Source organism: Lolium perenne, chromosome 1 (assembly GCF_019359855.2).
Source record: "Lolium perenne isolate Kyuss_39 chromosome 1, Kyuss_2.0, whole genome shotgun sequence".
Taxonomy (NCBI): Eukaryota; Viridiplantae; Streptophyta; class Magnoliopsida; order Poales; family Poaceae; genus Lolium; species Lolium perenne.
This window is the reverse complement of record NC_067244.2, coordinates 125,882,681-125,902,183: the sequence shown is the minus strand read 5'-3', so window position 1 is coordinate 125,902,183 and position 19,503 is coordinate 125,882,681. Positions and strand designations below refer to the sequence as shown.

Genomic DNA, 19,503 nt, shown 5'->3' with positions numbered 1-19,503 from the left:
ACTTGTACTTCCCTTCACCAATCAACAATGATGAGTGAACCGAAATGATAAGCCCAAGAGAGCCTGGAGGATTTGATGGACCCCACGCTATGGTAGTTCTATCATACAACCAAGCTTCAGGGCAGTGCGAAGTATAAATCAGAACACTGTATATGAGCTTGATTTTCGTTTACATTTTCCCATGAACGAATCATATATAAAAGGAATTATCATAATTAAAGCTGGACAACCAATAAGGCTATTCATGAATTGGGATTTTGGTAATAAAAGGGATTCTTACCGGTCACTTTAACCTAACATGTACTACATCAACGCTTTCTCTTAAACTGGCACAATTACTGCAGCGGTAGTTCAAATAATACTTCCTGGAATAATCTCTGACTAGGTCAGCATTGAAGAGTGTCTTCAGCAACAATAAATCCAAGAAAATAAGCAGTATAAGAATAATGTACAAAATATCCAAAATTGTAATCTTGTCTAGTTTTGTAATCCAGCGACATTATTTGGTCAGGAGGGATTAAATATATCAACGCTAAAGCATTTTTCAGCTTTTTTACTATTTCTTTGACAGAAGCACAAGTTTCTCCCCAGCATGGATCTCAAGAGTTTATTCCAACATTTGAGCCTTTATTGGATATACGCAGTAGATATGCGTCCAGCTAGCATACCACTCGAGTAACTAGAGTGGTCTTGAATATTTCCTGATTTCGTATGAAATCGTGGTGATAGAAACCAGATTCCTGTTCAAAGAAGATCCACCTGGGATCATCTTAACACATTCTGAGAGTCTGTTGTAGTCATTAAGCAACTGAGCCATCGCTGTTTTTAGAATCGCCATACCAGACAAAAGATTACTGCAGCAAGTTACAACTTCATTGTGCATGAGCTCTAGAGCAGTTTTCCACTTCACGGCAAAGTTCTTCACAACTGGCTCCACATCAGCAATTTTTGGGGGCTCCGTGTAAGAAATCAGGTCTTCAGCTAAAAAAACAAATGGAGTCATTTTTTGCAGATTCTTGTGAGTAACTAACAACAAGAACATAAAATGGTATTATAGTTTGGTTTAACTTACAAATGTGGCTCTTCACAAATTTAATTAAATCACCAAAATACTCCATAAGCAATTCATCCTGTACACCACCAAAGATCGCAAAAACATCATAAGCTCTCCATGAAGAAAATTAAGTAGATTAATTCAGAAAAAATAACATTATAAACCAGCTAATTTTAGCTTGATAAAGGAATTAATAGCATGCATACTGCATCCATGTACTATACGCTAAGCTGTCGACAAATTTAAACAGAATGATTAACACAATTTAAGGAATTTAACATCTGATACAGATGCAAGGATTGCACAGAAAGAATCGGGTTTGACCTCTGCGGGGAGTGCTACAACAACAGATCAAAACTCCCAGGCCGCTTTAATCAGCAGCATACCTCTGACCATAGGATGGAACTCGATAATACAAGACTCTACGGAGGGCTGATAGCACAATTGGCATTAATTGGTGCTGGATTGTCAACAATATACATCAAAAGCAAAACAAAAACAAAAAAGATGAAGATGCTGGTATTATTTCTATGCCACATCTGTCATCTGTGCCTAACTTTTGATGATACTATTAATACTTAATAGAATATTATTAAAAATATCATAAAGGAAAAAATCAGCCGTCGAGTAATTGAAACTGAAACAGGTGATTAACTTCCAGACTCCAACAAAATCCAGTGGAGTTCCACAGAATCATGTCTAAACCAGAACCCACCGAAAGTCAAGAAACAATCTAATAGTTAAGCTTAAACCACAGTTGCTCATACATGATTGGTGATAGGACAGTTTTACCACAAATGACACCAGGCTATTTTCCAGCTTCTCTTCAAAATATATTTGCAATTTTTTTGCATCATCACCGGCTTCCTGTAATAAACAGGTGCAGTAAACCCCAAAAGGTTAAAGGGGCACAAGAAGAATAGTTGTACGTATCAAGGCAAGAAACTAACCTTCAGGATAGAGATGGACATGTCATAATTATTCAAGAGAAACAGGTGTCGCAGTTTCGGAGTTGCAAACTTTCCGGAAAATCTAAGGAGTAAGTCATCAACAGCTAACCGCAACCTTTCCAAGCTCATATCAAGCTACATAAATCATATTAAATAACGTATAAAAAGTAATGAAGAAAACACAGGATATTTAGCTGAACCAGGGAAGCTATCGGAAAAACAGATACTGGTGCTATGATACTGCTAAAGCTGGAACAGAAATCCTGCTTGCCCTTAAAGATATATATATATTCTATGATAAAAGTTGATTTTACTAGAAAACAATGTATGTACTTGAATTCCTGTTCTTGGATACAGTTTCCATTACTATTTCACATTTCAATTCTTTGAATCCTTGTATTTTTTCTGTAGTGCAAACTCACTGTTGCTAGTTTCACAGCTATGCTATATGGATATGCTCATGTGTATCTGTTTTGTGCCTAACATCGTGTGCACCAAAGATCCATCAGTAGTTCATAAAATATATTTCTTGGATGATACTACTGAGTTAATCCAAATTTTAATAGAACATGCCACAATTGCATGAGACGCTTAAATGAACATCGAACAATTAAATAAGTGCAAGCAGGTGATCAAGGTCATTGAGTAGAAACATGCTATGAAATATAAATATAGAACAAAAAGATACGCATGTTGGTGCGTACTCGAGAAAAAAAATTACTGGTTACCGATAGGACTTCAGAACGTTTGACTGCTTAGACACACAGATTTGCATTCAAAAAAGAAAGAAGCAAATGCTAGCAGAATCCGATGCTAAAGGGTTAGTTACTCATGTAACTAAACTAACCTGACCATCTCCGCATTCAGCATTAAGCTGAACAAGGGATGCTGTGAACTCCACATAGCACCTTACAATGTGGTGTGGATGAGTCCCATCCACCCATAATATTTTCAGGTCGCATTGGTACAAGCTGTGAATATACATATCAAACACTGTCTTGAAACGTGGCCAGAGATAGATGACAACCTAAAGAGAAGAGGACAGGGGTCTAATTTATTTAATACATAAACAAAAGAGAATACTATAGTTAAGAACATAATTAGCAGCGCATTTAGCATAAACTGATGCCTCAACACAAACCTTATCCAAATATGTATCAAGACAAGGAAGCCGCCTGCTGGACATAACCAACTGAAATAAATTTAAAAAAAAGGAAAACAACTCATGTTATCTTATTTTGCAAACATTTGACAGAGTAAGATTAACAGGCAAAATCTATTGCATAGAAAAGAGCCAGCCTGCAGCAGAAGCACCACTGATATGGTTTTTTTAAGCAATGGACGTTGAAGCATCTAAAGTTTGTGCCACTATAGCTAGGGGTTTTTTCTTGTCACTGTTTCTTACTTGACAAATGACTACTTTCACTTTGGAGAGTATAAATCTACATTTAATTCTGAAGGGTAGCATGATGTTAAATGTCTCATCTTTGACAAAAAAGTATTCTGTTGTCTATCCCTTCTCTTTATTAAAATGAAGATCAAGATGATGTGTTGGTTACTTGGTTACATTTCACCAATTTTTTACTATTCTCGACCAGTACATGGTCACTTGTTGAATAATACTTGGTTACTATGATGGTTAATTTATTTATTATCAATTTACGCATTCCTTATCTCTATTGTAGAAAAGAAGAGACCGACAACATTAGTTCAGTTTTGTGCCCCAGTGAAGGGAAAATAGCAAATGCCTTCCTACCTGGTGCTTCTTGGTTATGCAGATCATGAGCATGAGGCATACTGCATCATGAAAATTTTGAAGAGTGACCTTCAAATGTTCATTAATTACTGTAAAAGGTCCTGAAAATTACAAGGATAAAAGAGGCTGTGACTGAGATCTTGTCACCTTCAGATGCTCATAAATGGAAACAAGTAGAATCTTTGTAACTTTCCACACTATAATGAACATTATTTTGGGTCCACGAATTTGTACCATATTTCTCAATTTTTGGGGTTTTGCATACCATACCTTTTGCAGTTAATCCATATATGGAACTACAAAATGAGGACCAGATATAGTTTAAAGTAGTCACTGAAGGAGATAATATGAAATATGTAGCCAGTTTAATCTTCTTCATGCTTGCCTGTGTGGGGAATAAACACTATACCCTGCGCTCTGAACCCGCCGCATGGTGCAAAAAGAAAACCCTAATGTAAATAAGTAAATGTTGAATACTGGACATGTTTCTGGCCCAAGTGGTCCAAGTGGCCCAAAGCCCATATGTATGCTGACCTATAAAAGGAGGGAGCTGGAGGAGAGCTAACCCTAAGACAGAAAAACCACACCAGCCGCTAGGGACCAAAGGAAGAGGAGGTGAGCTGCTGCTTCAACATGGTATCAGAGCAAGGTGGCAGTGGGGCCTGAAGGGAAGCCGGTTCAGGTAGGGAGTGGGTCTGCGCGGCGGAGAGGAGACGAGGTGGTGCTGTGTGCAAGGGGAAGGAGAAGGACAAGCTGGACTGTGGTTCTTGCTGCTGCGTGCAGCTGCTCGTCCAGGAGTGAAGCAAGGGTGGTGGGTTTCTCAAGTTGTGTGTGCCTGCTGCTGGTGAAAGGAGGTTGCTGGTAAGCGTGCCCCGAAGTTGTCTGTTGTTTTTGCTGGGTGAAGGTGAGAGTGCAGATGGGTGAGCCCAAAGGCCTTGCGGAGGCTCTCGAGCAGCTCACGCTGTTTCTCTCAAAAGGGGGTGGCTCTGAGGCCATTGTTCCCCGACAAGAAGTGGTTCAGAAGATTGACCTATCACCCACAGACATCAAGCTAGAGGGGGTTACCAACTATCTGAGTTGGTCTCGGAGGGCAATGTTGGCTGTGGATCAGAAAGATCTTGATGGGTACTTATTGGGGACTGTCAAAGAACCAGGAGACAAGACTAGTGCTGAGGGAAAGAAATGGAAAACCGTCAACTCTCTGATTATTGGGTGGCTGTTGAACTCGGTGGTGCCCTCCATTGGGCGTTCCGTGGAGGGGTTGTCCACAGCTGCTGAAATATGGAAGACCTTGTCCATCCAGTACTCTGGTAAGGGCAATGTCATGCTCATTGCTCGGATTGATGGGAAGATTCGCCATCTCCGCCAGGGGGACATGATAGTGATGGCATATGTGGCAGAGCTGCAAGCCTTATGGGCTGATCAGAACCCTCTCGAACTCTATGATGCAGCCTCCATCGAGTCAGGGCAAAAGTGGATAGCGCCAAGGCGTGTGCTCAAGTTTTTGGAGGGGCTAAGTAAGTGCCTTGATGGCACCACACCTCCTTGCCCACTCTTGACGAGGCCATTGCAGCAATGGCTCAACAGGAGGTGCGGCTCTCTCTGGAACCAGCAGATGAGAAAGTTGTGTCAGCTCCAACGTTTGTTGTGACCGAGCGTAGAGAGTGGAAAGAGACTAGGGACTGTTTCATTTGTGGGGAGACTGGTCACCTAAAGTGGTACTGCCCAACTCGTGGTAGAGGCAATAACAGAGGGGGAAGTAGCAGGATGTCAGGAGGTAGAGGTGGATACTCGGGACGTCAAACTGCTAGAGGTAGAGGAGGACACACCGGAAACTCCGGTGGTCAGAGTGCACACATGGCAACTGAAGTGGACAATGGGACGTCAAAGGATGCAGAAGTGGATGGTGCTGCCTATGGAAACTTTGCTAACTTGGTCTCCATGGATGAAGGTAATTCTGAAAAAGCATCCCTTGCTACTAATGAGAATGATACAGAATGGATTCTTGACTCTGGCGCATCTAAGCATGTTGCGGGTAAATTCGGTGTGTTTGAGTCTTACATTAAGCATCCTTCTACTCACAAAGGCACCATTCAAACTGCTGATGGTACAAAACAACCTGTTGTTGGAGAAGGCACAGTAAAGTGCACTTCAAACATTTTTTTGTCATCTGTTCTACACGTCCCAGCGTTACCTGTTAATTTGCTCTCTCTGAGTGCTCTCATTGATGACATAGACTGCAGTGTGACTCTTAACAAGTTTGGTGTCGTGATTCAGGAGCGGGAGACGAGGCAGATGGTTGGGACTGGCACCAGGCGTAAGGGGCTCTGGTATGTGGAAAAGGGGGTGCAGCCAGAGTTGGTGTATGCTGCAACCATGGAGGACAAGGAAAAACAAGCTATGATCCATCACTGTAGGATGGGGCATGTGTCTTTCGATAAGATGAGTAGAATATTTCCTGATATTATGTGTGGAATAAGCAATGGCAAGTTAACATGTGATGCTTGCGAATATGCTAAACATACAAGAGCCTCATATGTGAGTAAGGGGCTTAGGAGCATATCTCCTTTTATGCTTATTCATTCAGATGTATGGACTTCCCCAGTGGTGTCAGTGAATGGAATGAAGTACTTTGTTACCTTTATTGACTGCTATTCTCGTATGACTTGGGTTTATTTGATGCGCCACAAGGATGAGGTGTTTCACTGTTTTCAGAACTTCCATGCATATGTAAAGAATCAGTTTCAAGTACAGGTGCAAGTGCTCAAGTGCTCAGGACTGATAATGGCACGGAGTATTTGAACACCACCTTTGGGGCCTTCCTGTCTGAACAAGGTATTCTTCATCAAACAACTTGCCCAGATACCCCTCCCCAAAACGGTGTGGCAGAGCGGAAAACAGACACGTTTTGGAAGTAGCTCGCTCGCTGATGTACACACTGAATGTGCCCAAGTTCCTATGGAGTGAAGCAGTCATGACAGCCATTTTTTTTTATTAACAGGACACCCTCCAGGATACTCGGTATGAAATCCCCATGCGAGTTGTTGTTTGGAAAAAATAAGTTTGTTGTCCCTCCGAAATTATTTGGCAGTACATGCTTTGTTCAGGACCATAGACCATCAATCGGGAAGTTAGACCCACGGGCAGTAAAATGTGTTTTTGTTGGTTATTCCTCTAGTCAGCAGGGGTATAAATGTTGGTGCCCCCATGCAGGACATATGTTTGTAAGTATGGATGTCACCTTCAGGGAATCCGAGCCATTCTATGGTGAGCAACTGATTTGAGCTTGTTGTTTGCAGAACTTGACCAACTTCACTCTGTGCAAGATGGTCATGAGGGGGAGAAGGTAATGTCTCACACTAAGGGTGATTCTATGGGTACTAAACCTGATGGTGATGTGCAGGTTCAAGTCCAACCAATAGTGGGTACAATTCCGCTTGATTCTCCCCAGATTCCTGCTCCTGTTCAGGATCGGTGGCCACAGAATCTCGAAGTGTACACTCGACGGCAGCCACATGTGCAGGGGGAGCAGGAAGGTAGTGATGTGAGTTCATCTGACACAGTGGGACAGCAGCCACATGTGCAGGGGGAGCAACAAGGCAGTGCTAGCAGCCCATCTGACATAATGGATCTGCCAATTGCATTGCGAAAGGAGACACGTGAAGCAACCAGAAAGGGTGAAGTGGCAAGGAAGGCTCGTTGCGAAATGCATGCTCTACAAATTGTTTCTGATGAACATGACATTAGCAAATTTGTTTCTTACAATGCTTTGTCTCCTTCCTATAGAGCTTTTGTGTCCTCTCTACAAATCGTGTCAATTCCAAACGATTGGAAGACAGCAAAGCAAGATCCGAAGTGGCGCGAAGCGATGATAGAAGAGTTGGAAGCACTGAAGAAAAACAAGACATGGGTGCTAACCACATTGCCAGCAGGGAAAAAGGCAGTGAGTTGTAAGTGGGAAGGTAGAAAGGTATAAGGCCAGATTCGTCGCTAGAGGGTTTAGTCAAACTTATGGAATTGACTACGATGAGACGTTTTCTCCAGTGGCGAAGATGAACACAGTAAGAATATTGGTTTCATGTGCTGCTAACTTTGGGTGGAAGTTGCATCAATTAGATGTCAAGAATGCCTTCTTACATGGTAACCTGCAAGAAGAAGTGTACATGGAGATACCACCAGGTTTTGGTACCTCACGGACCAAGGGAAAAGTATGCAGGCTGAAGAAATCCTTGTATGGTAAGCAATCTCCAAGGGCATGGTTTGATAGGTTTAGACGAGCTGTGTGTGGTATGGGGTATGGTCAATGCAATGGTGACCACACGGTGTTCTATAGACACGCTGAGCGGAGGATCACCATTCTTGCAGTTTATGTGGATGACATTATCATCACTGGAGATGACCAAGAGGAAACAAAGAGATTGAAGGAATGTCTGAGCAAGGAATTTGAGGTGAAAGATTTGGGCAACCTAAAATATTTCCTTGGCATAGAAGTGGCTCGGACAGAGAAGGGGATATCTTTATGTCAATGGAAATACACCCTAGATCTCTTGAGTGGCATGGGCATGATGGGATGTCGTGCAACCCCTACCCCAATTGAACAAAATCATCAAGTGACTGCACAATCAGGTGAGCTAGTGAATAAGGAAAATTATCAGAAATTGGTTGGGAGACTCCTTTACTTGTGTCATACCAGGCCTGACATTACATATGCCGTGGGTGTGGTGAGCAGATACATGCATGAACCAAGGAGTGGGCATCTTGATATAGTGCACAGAATCTTTGAGATACTTGAAGGGAACTCCGGGAAAAGGGTTGTGGTTTGCAAAGAGTGGGCACCTTGAGGTGGATGGCTATAGCGACTCTGATTGGGCTGGTTGTCGAGATGATAGAAGATCAACATCAGGCTATTGTGTGTTTGTGGGAGGAAATCTGGTGTCATGGAGAAGTAAGAAACAAACAGTTGTGTCCAGATCAACGGCAGAAGCTGAATACAGAGCTTTATCTAAAGGGGTGTGTGAGATGCTCTGGGTGAAGCATCTCCTGAGCAAGTTGAAGCTTCTCAGAAAGGGGCCGTTGAGAGCTTGGTGTGACAATCAGTCAACCATAAGTATTGCAAATAATCCAGTCCAACATGATAAGACAAAACATGTGGAAATTGATCGCTTCTTCATTAAAGAGAAACTTGATGCTGGGATTATCAGCCTTACTCATGTCAGTTCTGGGAAGCAAATTGCTGATGGCTTGACAAAGAGACTGGGAACAAGGGAATGCAACTTGGCATGTGACAAGATGAGATTGATAGATATCTACCATCCATCTTGAGGGGGAGTGTTGAATACTGGACATGTTTCTGGCCCAAGTGGCCCAAAGCCCATATGTGTGCTGACCTATAAAAGGAGGGAGCTGGAGGAGAGCTAACCCTAAGACAGAAAAACCACACCAGCCGCCAGGGACCAGAGGAAGAGGAGGTGAACTGCAAGAAAATAAAAGAATGCACCTTCAAAAACTCTATAAAACAATGATTCTTCGCCAAAGAATGCTTCGATAAAAAGATACCTGAAAAGTATGTTTAACGGGAAACTATTAGCAACGTTACCGTACTTCAGATTGAATAAATAGATACTCACTTACTCAGAGCTAGCAGTGTCCATCAGAAGCTTTTGTAGACTCCTAAAAATAACTTCATATGGGTATTTTAGAGAGTTGGCTTCAGATATACGAGGTACCAAACCAGGCTGATCAATCTCCTGCAAAGTGAGGTAACAATGTTTCCATGAAACTGCTGCAAATACAACTAATGTGAAATTTCGAGTAATATAATATTCAACTAGCTTACAACCATTATTGATGTACCTTCAAAATGTTTGACCGTTCACCTAAGGAAAACATAAAGCGGTGATTTCTCAACTGCTCTCTCCCCTTTGTTATAAGGTCAACGATATTGGTGTCATATCCAATCACATCACTGGATACACCAATATCTAGCTTCAACTTCTCCAATGCTTCTACGTACACACGGAAATCTACACTCAGCACCTATTTCAGAAAAAGGACAATAGAAATTATGATATATTCATTTATCATATTATGAAATCATGATCGTGCCTTTGCGAGTGGAGAATGAATATTAAATGGTGATCTATCAATTTGAGAAACCAAGGATTCTGTTATGTCAAATGGGTAAATTGGTATAGTCGCATACAGTACTGACTGTTCACCAACTTGTGACCATAACCAACAAGATAAGAGACCATGCAAGCAGACATATCATCTCACTATGTGAGTCAGGTGGCTATGCAAAAAGGAACAATGTATCGACAACACATCACAACAGATGACCTCCTATTAGTAGGATAGGTGATGATGTGATTCAACTGTCCGAAATAAGATGTTCGATTGACAATAGCAAAAGACTTAAGGGGCAGACCGGGGACAAGCAAAGGATTAGAGGTATAGATCAAGCTTTGTGGCCCCATGCCAGATGAAAGGAAGCAAACTTCCATCTGAATGTAGATATTTTACTGGAGGAAAATCTATTCATCAAAAAGACCCAGAAAATCAAGAGAAAACGAAGCCCTTGGCCTACCGCCATCTATTTTCACCAGGATTTCAACCACCAAGAATGTCACATTTCATTACCAGCCAAATGTCATGCGCTCAACATGTTGGTTGATCTCCAATACTACCGGTACCTAGTAGGGCAGGCATCACACTAGAGATACGTTTTTGAGACTTTTGACTTCATGCAGTATCATGTACTCATGGACAGGCATGAAAATAGTTTTATTCTTTACTCAAACAAAGAAGTGAAAATAATGTCACACGGCTTTACCTTGTTCATTTTATCAACATACGCTGCACAGACATCATTGTACGTCTCCAACCCATGCTCTTTAAGAAAGAAAACGAGATACCTGTAAAACCATCAGCTACTGTAGCAAATAAACAGAAAATGTTTACCATGTCTTGCGGATGCAACAGCAACAGTGACATGACTAGTTCAAATAAAGCAAATGATGGCATCATGCTGTCTTGTTTTATTCATTAGGGCAAACATGGGACTAAAGGGAATGACATTAGCTGGCAATATACACCAGAGAAAACAACATTAGAAATAGCAGGCCTTCAACTTTACGATACTCGTCTTAGCAAGTGATGCTTGTTCTGTGTTTCTCCACGCTTTTGACTATTCCAATCTCAGATGGTTTCCTTAAATATCACGTTAATCAGAATATGGAACGTTACAAAGCAGGAACCAACATTTAAGAGGGGCAATGCATACAAATTTCAGACCGGTATAGTTGAATGTAAGGGGTGGCATGAGTAAATACAAGAGCGGGAAGAGTATGGATAAGATTCTTATATATCCAGGAGCATGAGATCTAATACCAGAAAGATAACTATTGTCTGGAAAGGAAAGCATAGCTAGTTATTCTATATGAAAATTTGATTTCCCACAACATATACCTATACTTCTGAAGCAGATTTTGTTGCAGTATTTGGATATTAGTTCCAGGCTTTCGCATGGAAGAGAATATCTCAGTGATATGGTTGGACACCTGACAAAGTAAAACCGAGGGGGAAATAAATGGGAAGCATCACTTCAGCAATAAATATTTTTCAGCTAACTTGAGTACAAGCTCATAAAGCAATCTATATGAGTGCATTCTGATGTAACCTTTGATAGTGCCTTTCTCCGAAGCCTTTCCAGTTCTTGCTTAATATCTTTCAGAGCTTTTGATGCATTAATCATCGGATCAACTTGAGCAAATCTCAACTTTTTGCTCAATATGTTTAGACTTTTAATATATTCATCATTTACCTGCCAAAATGAAACTGGAATAGCAAGTCATTGAACTATATTATATTTATGCATCCTTGTAACTAGCATAGTGATAAGGAAAACGGAAGAATAATGATCATGTATTGGGCAGCTTGCTAGTTCCAATATGCTACTAGATCCATGATGTTTTCTTTAAAAGGAAAAAAGACCTAAAGTTTTGTGCTGGTTTCTTCAGGAAAAGGACCAACCCCACATTTATAGAAAGCTTAAACAACATCTCAAAGCAGTTCAACATGCAGTTAATACAGACAGAAAACACAGTAGGCTCAGAAGATTGTGGTTGCTGATTTAAAAAAAAAAATGCTATATAAGAATAGGCAAGAAAGCAGGGGGAAAATGGTAAGCCAAATGCTAAAATAAGAATAATCTGCTTAGGCAAACGGGATTATCATAATCGACAGTCATGTCAATCCCGTTTACCCAACCAGATTTTGCGTATTTATCGTTTGGCTAACCAACTTTTTCCTTCTTGCATGCCTATTTTTTCTTAGAACACTGGACAACAGTTACGAAAAGTCACCAGCTAAAAAGCAACAGGCAAAACAGGCACGAGAACTTCTCCTGGCTCCTTCAGAAGGATACCAGAGTTTAACTTTAGTGAAAGCATGTTCATATTTAAAGGCAGCTTCAGGACCATCTGTTTCTCCAGGAAGGGAGCCAATGAGCCATGTTGTACATATAGGAGTACTGGACAAGGATAGCAGGATCGGCATATTGGATTGGTTGTATTGGAGTTATGGAGCCAAGTCAGACACGCAGGAATAGGAATATACAGGATTTGGGTAGAGTCCAGAAATACCAGAATATAATGTATCTCTGGGTAGGGAAAGATATATTAGGGAGCCCAACTGGATTAGGAAATAGTTCATTCCTGTATAGGAAAGTCAAAGCCATCGAAGACGGAGCTTGATGTCTTCGCGGCCTCCACCTCCATGGTGGTCGGCGACGGGGAATCTGCCCTCTTCTGGGAGGACAGGTGGCTGGACGGCAGGTCCATCAACGAGATGGCACCGGAGGTGTACGCCTTAGTGCCGAAACGTCGGCGGAAGGCTCGAACGGTCCGTGAGGCGTTGGTTGAACGTACCTGGATCCCCGAAATAGCTGGTGCACCGAGCGCACTGGCACTGTGGCAGTACGTACAGCTGTGGGGCAGACTCAGAGACATCCAACTATCGGCGGACCCGGACAGGCTGGTGTGGCGTTAGACGACAGATGACCAGTACTCGGCCGGCTCCTGCTATGATACCCTCTTCCAGGGGGCGGTCATCTCAGGTTCCTGGAAGCTTAACTGGAAATCTTGGGCGCCGCCTAGGGTGAAGTTCTTTATTTGGCTGGCCTGCCTCGACAGATGCTGGACGGGGGAGAGACTCGCAAGGCGTGGGCTCCCGCACGCGCCTAGATGCCCGCTCTGCGACCAATCTGTCGAGACCATGAGCCACCTGCTCACAGGGTGCTCCTTCTCCAGAACGGTTTGGTTCGAGGTCCTGTCGTGGATCCGATCCACCTCAGGCCCTCCAACGATTGAGGGTGACTTCGCGGAATGGTGGTCGCAGGCGGTGCGGACCGCCCCTCGCCAGCTGCGCAAGGGCACTTCGTCGGTTATCATGCTCACGGCATGGTGGATCTGGAAGCATCGGAACGCGGTGGTCTTTGACAACGTGCGACCTTCGGTGACATCCTTGTTCAACGACGTAGTGGCCGACGCGCGGCAATGGGCGGACGCGGGAGCCCGGGGTGTGCGCCAGCTACTCCCTTAGATTAGTTTTCCTTTTTCTTGGGTTGAGTTGTACGGCGTGTTGGGTCCGTGCTTGGACTTGTACATAAACTCTTCTTTTCTATCAATGCATCGAAACGCAAGGCTTTTGCGTTTTCGCGAAAAAGAAAGTCAAAGCCTAAGCTTCCAGAATATAAGGATGTTATAGATCTTTTTACGCGAGCAATAAGAAACTGCTCTCTCCTCTGTTTGCTATTGATCGATCATCTACATCTTTCATCCTAACATATGCCTTACGTAACCACCAACCATGCTGTCTGGCCATCCTCAGTGAGGTAAGAAAGAATATATATCTCTGGGTCCAGAACTATCTGCACAGGTTGGCTTTTATTAAAATAGGACGAAATAGATGAGCAAAACCAGCAAAAAGATCAAACTTTTTAATTTGGTAGAAATAGATAAGATATACTAGATCATCCTAACCATTGAAGAGGATAGTGGTAGGGTGGTGCTGAACTCGTTAAGATGTCACTATTTTACTGCACTTCACCCTTATTGTGTCTAACTAAAACAAGAAATCACTATTACAGAGCGCATGAACATACACTATAATGGTACAGGAACTTTTTATCACATGCACAGATGCAAATATGCTTTTATCTGAATGTGCTGATGTGCATGAAGACTAAACTATTAGTCACAGCTACCTGAAAACTGTCAACACTTGCAGTTTGCAACAAAAAAAAAAACTCAAAACTATCATACTGTAGAACCCCAGAATCAAATTGCAGAGTTATTATTAGGTGCTTACCTCTCCATCAATGATAACATTCACCAAACCAGGAGGAGCAACAATTTCTTCGACAAATGTTGCAAGCTTTGTCTCGACCAACTGTACAGTACAAATTCTCATGTGAGCACATTTGTATTTAGTGAACCGTATCTGTGCATAAACTATACTACTACTGCCCATTAAACCTTTGCTATTTGATCATCATAAAGACAAATTATACTTCTGAATAAATCGTGTTACTCATATAACCTAACTTGTTGAAATGCAGAAAAAACTTACACACAAAAGAATACAGCATTTTATCAGTAACAGCCTAACAGGATTATGTTTACCTTACGGTTGTTCAGTCTAACACCCAGGTCCAAGGATTTCTCCTGGAGACTTCTAATTTCCGAGCTTATAGAACCAATGTGGACCTGTCATGCCACAGCACGAAATTTAAGTGATATGACAATCACGCACTAATTGGATTTAGAAGCTAGGAGATACTAGTAATGAACATCTGTTTGCAAATTGTATCACAAAACTACAGATTTTAGTGTGCAAGCAGTCCCCCACCTGCTCTGGCCATCCGAGACTCTCCCACACTCTTGGGTTTCGTTGATGAAAGGGATTCTCCCCCTACAGTCATCGTTGCAAGTCGACGCCTCTAGCGGGGACTAGGATAGCAACTCTGGCAGTGCCTACCCTCCCTTTCTCCTGCATTGTAATGGATGTCGGATCGGCAGCAGTGCTGAGAGGTGCAACAGTTCTGGTATGATACTCGGCTTGTCTAGCACTGCCCCACTGGTCGCACAGATCGCGTCAGTAGCAAGTGCCTCTCTCTTTCTCACTCTTTCGATCAAACTGCAGTGCTCTTTGTGAGCTGACGACAGCGTCCAATCAATTGGCTGGTAACATGGAATCGTCAACCCATTTGTCTTCGACTGTCTGATCAAGTTCCAAGCCGAAGCCAGGTTAGCAAGATTCCCCATGCCCAGCCTTCTTCCGATAGTAATTGCTCGTTCTAAGTTCAGTGACCTCTTCCAACTCCGGAGGCAATATAGAGTGGAAACTAGATGGCCAAGGGTGCATGGCGGTAGGCGTCATAGAATGGGCAAAGTACCATGAGTTAGCGAACTCAGACGGCCACCAAACATGGGTAGCCTTCTTCCATCTGCTGCACTATAAATGGGACTGACGGCATCTCATGAGTATTATTACAATGGGCAAGCCTATGCCTAATACTGTCTTAGTGAGTTCTAGATCCACTCCCTCCCCATTGGATCTCCGCATTATCTATCACGGGGCTTCTTTGGTTCAAAGGATTTTCAAGAGAATTTTGTAGGATTCTAATCCATAAGAATTTTCTTATATAGGCCATTTGGTTAGGAATGAATCCTCTATAGTTACTATGGATTGCTTTCCGACAATTTCATAGGTTTCTAGCAAGAGGTTAGACCTCTTGGAAATTTCCATATGTGTCTAACAACTATGACATGTTTATTTACTCAATCTCTATAGAAATTTTCTGTGGTTTTCCTGTGGTGCAACCAAACAACTTTTATTACTGATTCCTGCATTTTAGATTCATGTAGGGTTCCACATGTCATGGCATTCCAATCCTGCAAATTCCTGTGTTTTTTAAATCTAGCAAACGGGCCCTCAATGTTTTCCTTTTTTCGACAAGAGAGCAAAAGCTTTGTGTCTCATTATATTGAAAAGATGGAAGTTTAAGCCTCAGGGGCAGAGTACAACACGCACCCATAGACTACGATTAACAACAAAAAAAAAACAGATTAATGCACATCCCAATGTTCTCCCTTCCGTCCCATTTCTGCAAGCATTGACTGAGCAACCAGACCGCAGAAGGCTTGGTACCAAGCCATGCAGCGTGGCAAGGCCATGGAGCAGCAATCTATTGGGCATGGCAGTAGGACGGCAACGAAAACAATTGATGAGCATGAATCAGCATAGTGAGCCACTGCAATTTATAACCAACCAGAGTTTATCCACCATGCGACCGCATAGGTTCAAAGCATCAATCATGGGCGAGAAAAGAGTAAGGGACTGCATACTATAGGTTTTGTTCCATTTTTCTTATTTTCTTGATTTGTACCCCAGCCAACACATGCTCACACACACTCCTGGCACTGGCAGTACTGATTTGCAGTGCTTGTCTGCCCTACCTATTTTCGAAGCAACATAAAGTTCAGGTGGGCAGTGGGATGCTTTAAAGCATGATGGTTACCGTGTATGACGAAGTAAATTCTGACGATCCATCAGTTTTAAGAAACGAGAATTTAAAAGTTAAGAAGTCGCACCATGCCAGCAACATCCAAACACTTTACACATCGATGCGTATGAGATCCCAACATTTCCCTTAGAATATCAAATCTATACATATTTTCACTCAGAAAGAAAGCTAATCTACTGCATGTTTATCTTGCCCGAGGCTAGCAGGAGCAATCATTTCATCAACATGAAAACAGGAAAAAAAATTAGGAACTAAACAAGTAATCAAAAATATACCTGAAATCCGCTAAGAAGTGATCCTACTTGAGATAAGATAATGTCACAGTCATGAATCTGATCACGCAACAGAAATAGGCTGTCATTGTCTTCGATATAGTCCTGTAGATATAAGAAATATCCTCTTAAAGTCTTGAACGTTTCATGCAATACTTTTACATTCGTGCCTAAGAGTTCAGAAATGTAAGAGACCTTTCCTTGATTATCACAGTACAGATATATCAACATTGACGTGCCTAACTATGCAAGAGACCTTTCCTTGATTATTTCATACATTACAAGAACCGCACAAAGTTAGCAAAATATAAGTCATAACACAAGGTCCAGACTCCAGACTAGTATCAGAATCAAATAACTTCTAGAAAATGGTATCATGTCATGTCTAAGCACTAGCACTAATACAAGTTGTATATTACTTCCAATCTGTGACTTATGCATGTCCATGCTTATCTGGAGAGTCTTGAATTGAGCTGTTGAGCAACATAACAGTCATTCAAAAGGGAAATGCATGATATCTAAGATGGACTTTTTTTTAACAGGTGAGATAGCATTGACAATATTTTATAGTTCATAGTAATATCTGGGCAGATGAGCCTTGCACATAAAATATACACATTGCTTGGACCTTGTAGCAAGCAAACAAAAAATAAGGGAATTCAAAAAATAAGTTTAGTCATGCTTGGCTAAAATAAAAGCTGAGTAGGGTTCATTGCATGGTTTTAAAGCCGTTAAGGCATCTCAGAGAGGAGGGGGGGCGCTCTGACACTTAGGTGATGCCTAGGCGGACGCTTTGGACGCCTAAGCGCCTAAGGTGGCCGTTTTTCCAAGGCGGAGGGGGAGCGCTTGGATGCCTAGGCGATGCCTAAGCGGCACCTTTAAAACCATGGTTCATTGTTAGGAATCGTATTTGTCCTGACTCCTGTTTTTTGCTGGCATAACCAATGAATCATCCAATCCCTTTTCCTTTCCGTGGAATATGGCTTCAGCAAAAAAAATTGTACAATTTTCTTATTCCAAAAAAAAGTCAGCATAAATAATCCCATATCCATCACTTGGAAGCACAAATGTGCGGCAACTCTGTTTGTAGTTTCATCAGCGCACTGATGATGACATAATTAAAGCTTGCAGAAACACCTACCTGAATTAGATCCTGTTCGATATCGCCAAGGTTGCCTTCCACCATGGTTGCCATATCTCGCTGTTTTTCACCGTTGGCTAGAATACTTATTAGCACCTGCAGATCAACACAGAGAGGCATATGACCTTTGATATGATCGCGTATGAGGAAAGGAATATCGTGCTTCAAACAACCTGAGCGGTGTATGTTGTGTGAAGCTAATTAATGGTGCATAGCCTAGATCCCATTTGCTTCAGGAATTTTTAATTATGTTTTGAAAAAAAGAATGGAAAAAGTCTTTCATAATGGTCCAGGAATCAGATAACTGAGACTTAGTAGTCCAAAATACAGAGTCCTTGTCAAAACCAAGGGTAGGAAATAAATACGATGTAATCATTGCTTCATCAAGTCAAATGCCAACTATACACTCTCTTTAAAAAGTAAGTTGTTAACAGCTCATTCCAATGGTAAGAACATTTCATTCGGATCATTGTTATTTAGAAATGGAGAATTGGAATAAATGGGCTTTAGACTCACATCGTAGTTCTTATGCTCCTCAAGTTCTTGCTCCAGCCCATCCAATGATATATCCTCACTGTTACAATATTCCAACAATAATCAACAATTAGGAAACCATGATTGCAGAAAGTAATCTTCTCTAGCACAAACGGACAATGTAACACTTTCACGGCAGCTAATATGTTTTAACTAAGATAACGGGAGGAAGCGGATATTGCCCGATATTCTTCTCACATGCATGCACTGTAACCCATAGGCGGATACAGTGTGGGCGGCACGTAATCAATATACATATTGCTGTCTGCAAATATAACCTAATGGAATTGCTCCACAATGCCTAAAGCCTTTTGCACTTCTGCATTTACAGTCATTGCACAAAGTACTCGCAGAATTCACCGGTACGTGATTTTAAAAAAAAAAACTAGAGTTGCAGTGATACACGGTACATATTTCATCAGTGATACTAGGATTTGCAGTACCTTAAGGCGTCTTCATCAAAGAAAAACCCACCAAACAATTCTTCAAATCGCTGTTCCTGGAGACCCGCCATCCAGCTGTTTTCAGTCCCTGCAGTCATAATCACCATTGCTTCATTAAGACAACCGCTGTAAATTCTGTCATGGAGATAAATTGGCATTTTCTCATCTAAAAGAAAAAGGAAAGGGAGTTCTTCTCTCTAGCCTAACACACCGCATGAACAACCGAATCAGCAGAAACTAGAAAAAAAAATCACCACAGGATGAAACATAGTGGAACACAATGGTTCAGAACAGTTGAACCCCCAGGTTATTTGTGGATCAGCAGGATGTGGGTAAAATGACAAGGATCACGAAGAGGAGAGATCTGTTCTGATTCGAGCATTCACGGTAAGTAAAATAAAACGAGAGCGAAAGGAACATCAACCAAGCGAGATAGGGGCTAGGGCGTCCTCACCAACGAAAGGAACCGCGTCCTGATGGATCTCCACTTCCATCCACGGCAGTCCAGCGGAGGGAGGGTGAGGAGTTCGCCGCCCTACGAGGTAGAGCTCCTTGGCTTCGCGGGTGGGAGGGGACTAGGGGCAGCTCGGGCGAAGCGCTCATGGCGGCGCGAGACTTGGGGGGACGGACGAGCAGGGTCCGCCACGCGTGAAGTCAGGGACCTCGCCCTGCCGCACCCGCGTCCCCCGCTCTCCGAGTGCCTTCCCCGCCGCGGAATTCATGGCGAAGGAGATCTTGCGCGAGGAACCCGGCGCCCCGCGCGAGTA

General features: G+C 42.3%; 1 protein-coding gene and 1 pseudogene across 3 annotated transcripts; one reads left to right on the top strand and one right to left on the bottom strand.

The window, feature by feature from the left end:
- Positions 1 to 347: 347 nt before the first annotated feature.
- On the bottom strand, positions 348 to 19,436 carry LOC127301334 (vacuolar protein sorting-associated protein 52 A). 3 transcript variants are annotated; one of them, XM_051331558.2, is made up of 20 exons: positions 19,191 to 19,433; positions 18,737 to 18,824; positions 18,276 to 18,333; positions 17,760 to 17,855; positions 16,622 to 16,723; positions 14,443 to 14,526; positions 14,129 to 14,209; positions 11,439 to 11,582; positions 11,228 to 11,319; positions 10,593 to 10,674; positions 9,614 to 9,796; positions 9,392 to 9,507; positions 9,258 to 9,316; positions 3,761 to 3,861; positions 3,146 to 3,196; positions 2,852 to 3,031; positions 2,005 to 2,139; positions 1,847 to 1,921; positions 1,073 to 1,130; positions 348 to 981 (listed from the first exon to the last, which is right to left on the bottom strand). In XM_051331558.2, exons 1-20 carry the CDS (start codon positions 19,228 to 19,230, stop codon positions 680 to 682), a joined length of 2,127 nt encoding a protein of 708 aa, XP_051187518.1. In that variant the 5' UTR covers positions 19,231 to 19,433; the 3' UTR covers positions 348 to 679. The 3 variants fall into 3 exon arrangements, 2 of the variants coding, with proteins under 2 accessions (XP_051187518.1, XP_051187524.1); XR_007852004.2 differs by having other exon boundaries at positions 908 to 981; positions 1,822 to 1,921; positions 19,191 to 19,436; XM_051331564.2 differs by lacking the exon at positions 3,146 to 3,196 and having other exon boundaries at positions 19,191 to 19,435.
- LOC127301354 (uncharacterized) lies at positions 4,345 to 6,223 on the top strand (annotated as a pseudogene).
- Positions 19,437 to 19,503: the final 67 nt, after the last annotated feature.